Source organism: Pundamilia nyererei, unplaced genomic scaffold (genome assembly GCF_000239375.1).
Source record: "Pundamilia nyererei isolate P.nyererei 1_Seehausen unplaced genomic scaffold, PunNye1.0 scaffold00123, whole genome shotgun sequence".
Lineage (NCBI taxonomy): Eukaryota > Metazoa > Chordata > Actinopteri > Cichliformes > Cichlidae > Pundamilia > Pundamilia nyererei.
Window position 1 is genome coordinate 620,491 of NW_005187524.1, and position 13,173 is coordinate 633,663.

Consider the following 13,173-nt stretch of genomic DNA (forward strand, 5'->3'; position numbering starts at 1 on the left):
CAACTCTTAATGGTCCAGCACACCAACTCGAACAATGCATTTTTGATTTGGTTCTTCAATTAGGCTACACAAATGCACATATAAGCCCATATACGTCTGATCTGACAGGCTAACATCAAGCCAGCATCTGATCAGACACTTGAAAGACTCAGTTGGGTTACAATCAAAGTTCATCTTCATATGTGTCTGTGATTGCTTTTAGATCCTCAGAGGTGAAGCAACTAGAGGTGGTGGAGGTATACGAGGTCTGGCTACCTCTGTGTAGGCTGCTGCCCTGGACCCTGATAAGCAGTAGAGAATTAATAGATGGATTGAGGGTAGACTTATCTGCTCCGACAATATATATAATATTCATTCATTACATTAAAGCAAACACACCAATGCAAGTTGCAGACAGATACAATCTTATATCTTATAAAAGATCTTTCCTTTTTGGTCACTTTGAAAAATAGAATTGATGCATTTTACTCACCATAACATTGGTAGAGGCACCCCGTTTACAAGAAATGTGTGCTACATGTTCAGAATTCCACTCCAACAGCGCTGGGCAGCAAGATAAATAAATTACAGCCCTAATGTGCTAAGTCTACACATATGCTATCAGTGTCATTTATCACCCTCGCTACTAAATCATTGTGGAGTGTATGAGAACACAAACTCTGTGTAGAAAGATTAATTTGCACAGTACAGTAAATTATTCATCTAAATCTACCAGAAACAATAACATTGCAAATCCATATTTGTGTATTTTACAAATGCATCAATCCGTTACTATGCCACAAAATGACAGTGAGGAATCACTATTTTTACCCTCTGGATTTTGCATGGGGGTGGGGGTGGGGGGGTCCCACATAAGGGAGAAATTACTTCTTTAAAATGCAATGAAAGCAGAGCGATGCATTTTTAAAATTAGGTTATATTAAAAGTATGACATCTTTTGTATGAATATGGTCTGGAAGGAATAGAGATCTTGAGACATGTCAGATATTGGACAGCGATATGAAAATTGCTTGTAAGAGGCAAATCAAAGGAGGCAACTTGGGACTCGTGGGGTCAAGTTGGAACAACAGCCCAAAGCTATTAGGGCCTGGCAGCGAGGGAGCCTCTCGCGCAACAGGCCTGACATCAGAACAGAGGCCCAGTGGTGTATCACTGCTGAAGCCCATTAGTAAGACACTGTGAGAACATATTCATCACTGTAAACATGAAGCCCTTCTACACGGGCTCATCTGCAAGGATTCAACCTCAGTGAGCCTTTACTGGACAAACAGGCTCCGCACAGACTTCTGACCACCGTGCTCAGACTCAAGCACCCTCTAAGCCCCTGCTGTCACGTTTTGAGGCTGGGTAAGCATGGAAGTGGGCCTAAATCATGTCAAACATGGCATAGCGCCCACTAATTCGCTGTCCACAGGAACACAAACTGGACGTGCAAATGTATACATGTGCAATCTGTGCGCTGCACTACTGTTAATATCACAGCCAAGCCTTAAGTTGACGTGGATAACAATCACTTTATACAAAAGGGTTTGCATCTGTTGTTTGTCCAGCAGAGTGGAGATGGGTCTGTGTGTGTGCGTGTGTGTCATGAGGTCAACTTCAGTTCAACTCATTAAACAGAATCCAAACAGAAGGTCACATTTCACTCTGACGGCCGCTGATAGTTTCTGGTAGGACCAGAGAGCACAGCGAGGCCTCGCACTACCTGAGCCTTTCGCCTAATAAGCCACTCATCTCAGTGCATTGCACACAAACATAACTCTCCCACGTGTAACTTCCAGCGGGACAAATTCCCAGGAATCTGTGTTTGTGAAATTGAAAGCAAAGGTAGGAAACTATTCATACATACACCGAAAAGGAAAAGGACAACTAGGAACTTCAAATCGTCAAAGGAAAAAACAACGGACCCTCCTAAAATATTCCTAGGTCCGTCTATATAAATAAACAATAATAAAGTGTAGTGTACTTTAGAGGTCATGTGCCCCCCCCTTGCCCGCTCAGGAAGTGGAGGAAGAACAGCAGATAAGAGATCATTAAGTCTCTGGATAATTAAACCAGAACCACAGACCCTTATCACACAAGATCACAGCATCTAACAGCGTGGCATGCCAAGGTGAAATTACCAGACGCTAATCACGCTGATGGTGTTCAGTGATTACTGAGAATTTCCCCTACGGTGACACTGAGGCCAAAACTCTTGCATCTTTGAAGATTAATATTGCCAATTACTTTGATGGCAGTTTCCCGATTCTCAAAGCACAGTAACTTCAGTGAAATGTGTTTAATAAGAACCATTAAAAAGCTTGTACTGCACAGAACATTAAGGTTATTGCACCTGTTCTCGCCTACCCAATAATAATGAGGTTAGTGTGTGAATTGTGGGACACCAATTCATACTCTGTCTGGTGTCCCCGATTGGCTCGCTCTTGTGGTTTTAACAACCCTCTTCACACCAGCACGTTCTTCCCTCACATCCATTTATCTCTTTCCTCTTCCTGCGGTGCGGTTTTGGCTTGCGTAAAGCAATTATGCTTTGACTTTGGGAAAGGAGGATTTCCTCAAGGCTACAGTAGCTTCTTCCACGCAAACAACTATCCTTGCACTGGCAATCATGCAACAACTGCCTGGACACAAAAACATGTTTGGCTTTCATGCCGTGTCCTTTTCATATTTATTGTCTGTTTGAGGACAATGGTTAAAAAATACAGCGGCAGAAGGGAAATGCATCTGCTAAAAATGCAGCAGGATGTGACACTGCTAAGCTCACATTGACAGATGCGGTGATTATCCAGCATCTCTGCACGTGTCAAAGGCGGAGCTGTTCTGTTGGGATCAATACTGAACATTGAGGGGGTGGTTGGAATAATCACAGACCCTCATGGTGGGAGAGCGGAGTGTGCTATGCCGTTTTTTGGGGGGGCATACTAGCACACAGACAGCTGTTACACACATGATCCGGTCCATTTTAAGCGCTTCAAACTGAGCGGAACCTGTTGAAAAGGCGTGGCCCTGAGTCATAAATCATACACTGAAGGCATGCAGGATGCCTTTTAGCTAACAGACATCTTTTCAGCAAAGCAAAAACCTTTATTGACACCTCCATGGTTCACGACATGGTGCCAGTGACCACATAGTGTTGATTGTTGTGGTGCAAGTGTGGGGGATGGTTTTGTTTTGTCAACAGCTTCGAAGATGGTAGCTGGAAAGTTCCACAACAGCCCCTCGGGCTCTTATTAAACCGGCAACCACAATGTCAGGAGCTTTAAATTAAAGCTGAAGGTTTAAACTGAGTAAAAACAGACATGCAGAGCAATATTTAACATGGTAATTTAGGCCATATGTTCAAAAACTTGCAAACATATGCAGAAGCTGATCAGTAATGACTCTCAGGTCCAAAGGTGTCACATAAATCACGCTGATTTATATTTCATCATGCTAGACATGCACAATCATGCTTTCTTCTCTACAGCTAGAAGCATTTAATCTTTGGCGTAAGCACATAAAATCTCTCTGGAATTTTTTTTAAGTCTCCCAGACTTACAGTAACGTTTGAACAATTTGGGTTTGTATCCTTAAGGGGGTATTTTCTGTATGTTTAGCGTAAAAATAAGAGCTGCTTAGGCTGTGGATGGTGCTGTGAGAGAATGGAACCACCCCTTGTTTTTCTAATTGCAACAGCAGGTGATTTCTCCTCCCAGCACGGCATGCTTAGAAGCCTCAGATCCACTGGCAGCGCACATCAAAAGCCCCATTGATTGGCCGGACAGATTGGGGCATAGAGATCAAATGTGCTGTAAAGAAGTGTTAAACTGCTGCGCATTAAACAGGCCAGATATCTGAACTAAAAGGGGGCCATCTGTTAGCTTTGTAACTTTCTACTGCACTTTACTAGATTGTTGATACTACTGGAACAATGGCCAAGACTGTGGTATAATGAGACAAAATAATGTAATGAAAAGAGAAACAATGCTTCCAACTGGATCCAAAACTGACACATGACCCCACTGAGCTTAATGTTTTCATATCAGTCAAGTGGATTTTCACTTAGGTATAAGGTTCATTGTCCAGTGCATATTTACAGTAAATACTTAGTGACATTTAGCGAATGAAAAATTAATTTAAGAAAGTCTTTGATCTCTGTTAACTTCATGAGGGACACAATAGGCTCGATGTGTTTTGTAAATAACAAGTACAACAGTGTATTGACAGTGGTCGCATACTTTTGAGTGAGCATGCTCCGACTCATATCCTCACACGTATTTAATAAAAACAAACAGACAAGCAAACCTGCTCTATAAACGTACAAACAGTGCACACCTGATTGGATGGCCGGCCTCTTAAAACCTATAACGTATGAGCAAGGTTTCCTGGGACAAAATGAATAAATAACTGAGACTTCCGATGATCTAAACAATTGCATCAAGCAGTTTCTCACCAATAGCAGCTTGCCAATAAGTCCAAAATGAGTCATATCTCTTCATTTTCCAGTCAAAATGTTATTTTTAGGATTTGGATGCCAGCTAAATATATACATAGAACAATCACGAGTCGGCTTTACAAAATACTGTCACAAAGAAAAATGATGTCCCAGGCAAGGCCGCAGATGAAACTGCGGTGGGCCGATGTCTGTTTCCATGGTTGTGTTTATTCTAGAGCAGCACAGCAGAAAAGACTCTGTTATCCTATTGTTTGCATTGGCCAGGAGTAAATAACTCATAGAGCTAAGGACTAAAATGTCCGTATTAATCGAGGTCAGGGTTTCTCCCCATTTAGATAATAGTAACAACAATAATATAACGACAGTGATAAAATCACAATTTGTAAATATTAACAAAGTCTGGTGAGTGCATCACCCCAAAGGCACTTCCCCGTATTTCAACCAAGCCAGCGTTTTCGCTTGCGTTGCACCAAGACGTTCCAATCCAAGCATCGCTGCGTGTTTAGCACAGTCCAATTACTTTACAAGGAATTGAAACCTGAGCTGCGCTTGAGAAACCTTAGCCAGACTCCATCAAATATTAAAGTGTACGGGTGTTTTGATGTGTATGAAGGGAAGGCAGGCACACCATTACACATGTCTTAAGAGATTGATGAGGCTCTAGAGTCTGCGGAAGCCATATATACCAGCGAGATGCCCTGTAGATAAGCAAATTCGGGTCCTTTTTGACACAAAGCAGAGCAAGAGTGCATGGTTGAAAGCAGGCACTGTACGAGGCTGCACTGATGCACCACTGCAGGATCTGTGTGATTCAGTCAATGGTGGGAACGCCAAATGCTTCAATACAGGAGAAGTATGAGATGTCTGGGTCTATTACTCACACTCCTCCAAACTCAATAGTCCATTGTCTCTGCCCAAAAGTGGAACCTCAAACCTATAAGTCAAAGGTGGGGGGGGGGGTTAAAGATGATGTCATCTCTGCAGGAGAGCCGTTCAGCCACACACCTTCATGGCCAGGGAACGGTTACTAAATCCTGTTCCCTCACTGTAAATCCTCCCAGACAAGTTGGCCTGCTGCAGGGGTGATAAAGGTAACAATGCCTGCGCTCAGCGTGAGTTTTCATGAGATAAAATTGCATATGGCGTGTGAATTTATTTGCTCTGCCGCCTTCATATACTGCTTTGAGTTCATTTTTCTTTTCCCTCTTGGAACAATTATGCACACACTTGAAAGAAGAAGACTGTTTTTCAGCTGCCATGTGGATGTTAGTTCAACAAACAGTGCTCAGCTAGAGGACAATCTCAGCTTTGTGTTTGTCCACACATAAGCGTTTCACATGATAACTGCCCATTTATAGAAATGGACTTAATATTTTACTTTATATGAGGCTCTTGGTCTCAAAAATCGTGGGTTCCTCATCTGATTTATGAGTGACACCACGTGTTTAACATTTAAATCCATTTTGGGGAGGGCTGTCTCCTGCTCCATCTTCTAAAATAAACACAGGGGGAAAGAAAGAGACACAATCAGTGACCCCTGAAGACAGCAACAGTGAATCTAGACATTCTGGATGCCTGAAAGCTTCATCTATATTAACACTATGAAACCCCCCTCCCCCCGAAAACCCCCCCAACAACCTACCGTTGAATTTTAGTTTACGCATAAACAGCGTATGAAAGCACAGAAAATCGCTTATTTTAAGCAACAAACTCCTCTAAAAATCATTATACATGTTAATGACACTCCATGTGTGAGAGAGAAAGAGAAACACACACACCAAAAAAAAAAAAAAAGTGGAGAGGGGAGTGGGCGGTGTTTACCCACTGACATTGTCTGTAACGGCGTATAAAAACTGAGGAGGGACGTCAAGCATCCTTCACTGGGAGTCACTATGCGCTGATGCTCCGCCACATGCCCGCATCACTGTTGGCAAAACAAGGCTCACATCAGCACAGCAAACTCAAACAACAACTAACCGGCACGATGGATGGGCAACATAAAGACCGCAGAATGAGTCACTTGTGGATATTGACGTTACTGATATTTGTCTAACCTCAAGCACACGGATAACTCGGTCTTTTCCCAACTTCTTCTTCTGGATACTGATTGTGGAGCTGGATCTTGTCCTACAGGCTTTGGAGGAAAAGAAAAGAAAAGGATTCTATTTATTCTGATCACTTTATTTTATCATCACTGCATTTTTGGAATAGGAGCGTCTTTTTGTGGGAGGACAAACTGTTTTTTAAGGATACGCACATAAAACTAAAGGATGGCCGTTTGGTTCACATCTGTCCTCGCAATAGTTATTACAGTATCTACTCAGGTATTTTTGTTTTTTAAATCTTTGCGTTTATATTTTGGGGAAAATGTATTTTTCTGTGCTCACTCTTCATTTCCTTCTAGGTTTTCGGAACGGGTGTGTTCGAGATAGAGCTGAATCATTTTCAGAACACGAAAGGTTTGCTGGCAAACGGGCTTAGCTGCGGCATGAGTGGCTGCAGGACTTATTTCAAGGTTTGTTTGAAGAACTTCCAGAAGGAAGTGTCTCCTGGAAACTGCATATTTGCCAACGCCAGCACACCTATTCTGGGCACCGACTCCTTCAGCATCCGGCCGGACGCCAGGCTACGCCTGCCGCTCAACTTCACCTGGCCGGTAAGAGCACCTGTCCTGTCGGGCGCACTCGTCTGACGCTTTTACGCAGAAACCAAACCAAATCTACACGTTTAAAAATGCGCTCTTCACAGCTGATAAGTGCTGAGAAAAGCTTCTACCAAACAACACTCTGAAATATATTTTGCATATAGTACTTAGCTTTTGTCACACCAATTAAATGCAACGTTGTTGTGCCATTTAAACTACGCTTAAGGGTCAGAGGACTTGTTTTATCCTTTGCCGAAAACTGAGTCTGCGTTCAACTATGTGAACTCATGTAGGACACAATCCAGTCCCTATATCTGTTGCATGGATCATTTGAATTAAGTGCAACTGCTTTCTTTTATATATATGTAAAGTGTTGTGCCCCAAACCCCCGTTTCATCCAAACAAAGCTAAAGATATGAGATCTTCAGGTTGTTTTGTGACCATTGTTTCCCTCATTTGTCCCCACAGGGTGCTTTCTCCTTAGTTATTGAAGCCTGGTATTCTCCTGCAGCGGAGCAGCCCGGAGGTGAGGAGATGTTTATTGGGTTTTCGCCACTAGAGGGAGGCATTGTGGGTGTACTTGCTTTACTTGTTACTGAAAACTCCGCTTTTATCAGAAACGTGATGAACGTATGAAGTGCTGGCAAACGCATCTGGTGTTTCAGCGTCATGGGTTCGTGTTTGTTAGGATGTCATGAGTCACACGACAATTCTTTGCAATCAAATCTCGCCAAACACAATCGTACTTCCCTTGATTTATTTTTGGCAGGCATGGGAAAGTGTACATCGCTTAAGTGAGAATTTGAAGCCTTGCCAAAAGTCCCATGACAGGCTTTTCCTGGATTTTACACCTTTCCCCCCCCTTTTTTTTTAATCTCTGTGAACGCGGCGCGTAATGGCGAGAAGTGACGGCAAGGGGGCCTTTTCAGTATGCCTCTTAAATTGTGTATCGTGTTAAAATTTATAATTGTTAGATGTATTAACGTCATAGAGCAGCCTAAATTTTAAACAGTCTCTCATGTGAGCCAGTTTGTGGCCTAAACCCCCTGAGCCAGGGGGTTTGGGAGCGCATCTGTAACCAGAAGGTCGCCGGTTCGATCCCCGGGCTCTCTGTCCTGGTCGTTGTGTCCTTGGGCAAGACACTTCACCTACCGCCTACTGGTGTTGGCCAGAGGGGCCGATGGTGCGATATGGCAGCCTCGCTTCTGTCAGTCTGCCCCAGGGCAGCTGTGGCTACAACCGTAGCTGCCTCCACCAGTGTGTGAGAGTGAATAGTGGCATTGTAAAGCGCTTTGAGTGCCTTGAAAAGCGCTATATAAATCCAATCCATTATTAAATAGGATTAAATGTTTTTTTCTGTTTTATTCACAGATACCACCAACCCCGAATTCTTGATTAGTTATTTTGCCATCCAAAGGCAGTTGGGAATAGGGCGTGAGTGGTCCAAGGATGTGCTCAGCGGGAGGCAGACGGAGCTACGTTACTCATACCGGTTCATCTGCAATGAAAATTACTACGGGGCCACTTGTTCCAAAAGATGCGCTCCAAGAGACGACCGTTTTGGCCACTTCACCTGCAAGCCTGATGGGGAAGAAGCCTGTCTGCCGGGATGGAGGGGAGAATACTGCCAAGAACGTAAGCAAGAGTGAAGACACCATATGGGCACTTTTCTTTGTTTGTATAAAAGGTCATGAGTCAGATTTCAGGAAGGCTGCTTGCGCATTAGTCCTAAATGGAGCAAAAAACGCAGGCCATTAACAGCTTTATATTAGGTAGTTACAAAGGAAGATAAGGGAGGTTCTGTACATTTATTTTTCTCTCAATCCTGCCAATTTTTCTTTTTCTTGACTTCATTTGGCCCATATTAAATGACCTGTTAAGCCACATGATCACAGGTGTGCGTGGGACGCGAGGAAGCAGGGCACAATTTGCGCACAAGTGAGGTTCAGGTGAAATCTGACGACAGCCAACTTGATGCTGCTTTCTTTCTGGGCGCGTGCGATTTAATCCAGGGCGGTGGTCGCTCGGCAGCACGCGTCGGGGTTAATCGCGGCATTATCGCCCGCCACGCGCCACTAAATTGCAGGCCCTATTGTGGAGGCGGTGTGGGGCGGCAGCTGCACACGGGGCTCGACAGTGCGCCCGTAACAATGGGGCAGCTGTCCTGCTCCCCCCCCCCCCCTTTCTTTCTTTTTCTTTTTAGAGCAAACATCTGCTCCGCTCTAACCAACAGTGCAAAAAATAAATTAATGAAAAATTAAAAATCATGCAAAGTCAGTGTGCCTCGCGACACTCAACAGGAAATCGTTTTTATTGGTACACCAGCGAGTAAAATAAATAAATGAATACTGTTTTAATAATTGCCTAATAAGTTAATAACACTTAATTACCCCCCCCCCCCCCCTCTCTCTCTCTCTCAGCAATCTGTCTTGAAGGCTGCAATGAAAGGAACGGAAACTGCACATTACCTGGAGAGTGCAAGTGAGTATTCACTTTGGTTTGGTGTCCCTCCACAATTAGCCAACGAAAAGGGTAAATAAAAGTCAACCCTAGTCATGAGAAATATAAAGTATTCAAAGTACAAAGGGACCTTTTTTCACTATTGTTCCCCTTTTGTCAGGCTTGTTGTAGCTCTTGTATGTGAGTGAGCAGATGAAAGTTGATTTGTGTGTGATCCAGCTATTATATTTTGTGTGAACAGATGCAGACAGGGCTGGCAGGGTCTCTTTTGTGATGTGTGTAAAACCCACCCGTCCTGTAAACACGGTACCTGTAAAGAGGCTTGGCAGTGCAATTGCAAAGAAGGCTGGGGGGGCATCTTCTGTGACCAAGGTGAGTGAATTAGAAAGCGACTCCAGACGTCTTTGTCTCAAAGGATAATGCAAAAAGCGGAAAATGTGTGGCTCATTTGATGCAATCCCTCCTTTTGGTTCCAGTAATCACGTTTCCTCCTGTTTGTTTACAGACCTGAACTACTGCACCCACCATAAACCCTGCGCAAACGGGGCCACGTGCTTGAACACAGGCCAGGGCAGCTACACCTGCACCTGCCTGCCAGGCTTCACCGGGGTTAACTGCGACTCGGAGGTCAGGGAATGTGACAGGCAGACCTGCCACAACGGAGGTCGCTGCCTGGTGAGTCCGGAAGTCTCTCTCTCTCCTTTCCCACAACACAGGCTTTCCTGTTTTTGTTTTTGCCTCCGTCTATCTGCTTGTCCAGGAGGATGCTATCGATTGTCAAGTCAGTGGGTGACCCAGTTCACAGACGATGTACTGTAAATAGAATTTGGTCTTAGGATAATGGGGTTTGTTGGGGCAGTCGTGAACAGGATGTGATAAAAAATGTCTGACACGGAGGTTGTTTTTTTTTTTTTTTTTAAAAAAAACCTTATATCTTTTCTCCTGCAGGACTCTGAGGATGGGTATAGGTGTGAGTGTCCGCAGGGATTCGAAGGACAACACTGTGAACACAGGGTGCTCACTTGTGCAGACAAACCATGCTTCCAAGGTGGCACATGCCAAGAGAGAGATAATGGCCGTAGTTACACATGCAAGTGTCCACCAGGATACACTGGACTTAACTGTGAGAAGAAAGTGGACAAATGTACCTCACTGCAATGCACCAATGGTAAGAGACCAGACGCACATCACTGCAAAAGCAGTATGGTGCTGTATTTCTACATCAGCAGTAATCAATAATGATGGTGTTTTTTGCACAGGTGGACACTGCGTGGTCCGCGGTAACCTCCGAGTGTGCAGCTGTCGCTCAGGTTTCACGGGACCGCGCTGCGAGATCAATGTCGACGAGTGCGCCGCAAACCCCTGCGCAAACGGCTCCACCTGCATAGATCGCATCAACGACTACACCTGCACCTGTCCCCTAGGGTATACAGGCCGCCACTGCGACAAGCCCACAGACTACTGTGCTTCTCAACCCTGCCTCAATGGAGGGACTTGCACCACAGGAGCCAAAGGCCAGTCCACCTGCATCTGCCCGGCCCATTACAGCGGCCCTCAGTGCCAGTTCAACAGTGAGCACCAAGCCAACACCCCCAGCCCCACAATAAGCTGGGAGTCCAGTGAAAAGCAAAAGTTGGTAGCCATCGTTTTGGGTGTGGGCGTAGTGGCTGCTCTGTTGCTTTTGTGCATGGCAGTGGCAGTGATGGGGCACATCAAGAAGCAGAAGGATAAGGAGCAGGACTCGGACACCATGAACAACCTCTCCAAGGTTGACCTTCAGAAGGAGAACCTCATCTCTACTCTAGAGCTCAAGAACACCAATAAAAAGTTTGAATTGGAGGTGGACTGTCCCAGGGAAAAGTCTAATCACAAATGCATCAACCACTACCACCTGGACTATAAACCCTCCGCGAGGTACAAGGATGAACTGTCCCTTGTGGACAAAGATGAAAACTGTGAAAAGTCAATAGAAGACACGAAACATTTAAGTAGAATGTACAGGTAGGTGGATGAGAAGAGATGCATATGTTGACTTATACCACCATGCACTGTTTTTGTGCCGTGTGCCTGACATGTTGTGTCTTTACAGTGAGAGACCAGAGTGTAGAATATCTACAATAAGTTCTTCTGGAGATTCAATGTACCAGTCTGTCTTCGTAATAGCAGAAGAGAAAAATGAATGCATCATTGCAACTGAGGTAAATCTATTTACTTGTTCCAGCCCTTTAATAACTGGTCATTTAGATCTTGCACGTGTTGCTGTGATTGTCACTAAATGTTTGGACTCTGTCTCTTTCAGGTATAATAAATTGAATATATTATTCATCGTCAACATTGGATTTCTTGTGGACTGTTTACAAGTGTGGAAAGACTGGGATTTATTTAAACGCAAGTTGCTGCTTTTGAAAACTTGATAACTGGATAGAGCTTGTGTGCTCTCTGAATGCAATAGAAGTAAAGCTACTAATCTATGTGCGAATGTAAAAGGGAAATAATGAGCCAATCAGGCTTGCTCTCGCAACCTCGTCCGCTCTGTTCAAGTTCCTCCGAGGGCAACGGGCCAAGATGCGTGTGCCCGAGTGGAAGAAGCGGGCTATCCCGATGGACGCTTTCCATCTTATTGCAGTAATCGGCAATCAAACAAATCAACTCACCGCCAACGGGAATGTGGATGGAGCCGGCTTTTTTTCCATTTCATCTGACCTGCGACGCGCTATGCAAACAAAAACCAGCATTGTGCTAAAGAAGAAAAGAAAAAGGGACTGAAAAAAAGAAAACTACTGAAAACGGTTCATTTTTGAGAGATGTTTAGGATTATCGTTTGAAAATTCAATCCGTTTTATAAAGAATGTATTCAGCCTTGATCACAAAGCCTTATACCCCCTTTTTTAAAGGGAATTGTTGTGCCCTGCTTATCTTGATTTCTTTGTGTGAAAGATCAAATGATGCAATATGCTAAAGCGCCGTGCAGGGAAAACTCATAATAAGGCCTTGTTTTACTTTATGCAAAATCCCCCTTAAATCAAGACAAAGAAATACATGTTGTGACTATCGTACCGAGAACGCCTTTAATGGAAATTACTGAATCAATAATGTTATTTTGTAAGATTAGTATTTCATTAGTAATTTAAGTATATGAAGCACTGATTTTTCTCTTTCTATGTTTTATAAGATTATTTTGTATATAGTGTATATTTATATGTTGAGATTAGAAGTATGACTTGTACATCTGTTTTTAAGTTGATGCCTCGCAAAGGTGAATATATTTTTAAAGTGTTTTTGTTTTGGTGTTTTTATTGTATTGTTATTATTTTTGCTATGAAAAGAAACAAGAACTACATATCTGGTACACTGTTTGTTTGTCGGTCTTCGTCGGTTGAGTGTCCATCTGGTCGAATAGAGATCCTAAATTAAATGTTGGAATCATCTAGAAGCTTTATTTGTGTCGCCTGGTGTGAAAGTGACGTCATTGTCTATAGATGCAGTAATATTTGGCCTGGTAGCTTCTTCTGATGATACTATGTGAGATCTGTGTCTGCGTGATATGAAATCATTGTGCTAGCAATCATTCAGTGGGCAGCATTGTAATTGGCAGGAAATGTAAGAAAATACTCAAATATATATATATATA

At 43.5% G+C, this 13,173-nt stretch overlaps 1 protein-coding gene across 1 annotated transcript; it reads left to right on the top strand.

The window, feature by feature from the left end:
* The first annotated feature begins 6,334 nt into the window (after window positions 1–6,334).
* Window positions 6,335–12,272, top strand: LOC102195238 (delta-like protein 4). Its single transcript, XM_005742732.1, has 11 exons — window positions 6,335–6,762; window positions 6,843–7,094; window positions 7,551–7,608; window positions 8,454–8,717; window positions 9,503–9,563; window positions 9,784–9,914; window positions 10,048–10,217; window positions 10,491–10,710; window positions 10,802–11,543; window positions 11,632–11,740; window positions 11,842–12,272. The coding sequence occupies exons 1-11, from the start codon at window positions 6,709–6,711 to the stop codon at window positions 11,845–11,847; spliced, it is 2,067 nt and encodes a 688-aa protein (XP_005742789.1). The 5' UTR covers window positions 6,335–6,708; the 3' UTR covers window positions 11,848–12,272.
* Window positions 12,273–13,173: the final 901 nt, after the last annotated feature.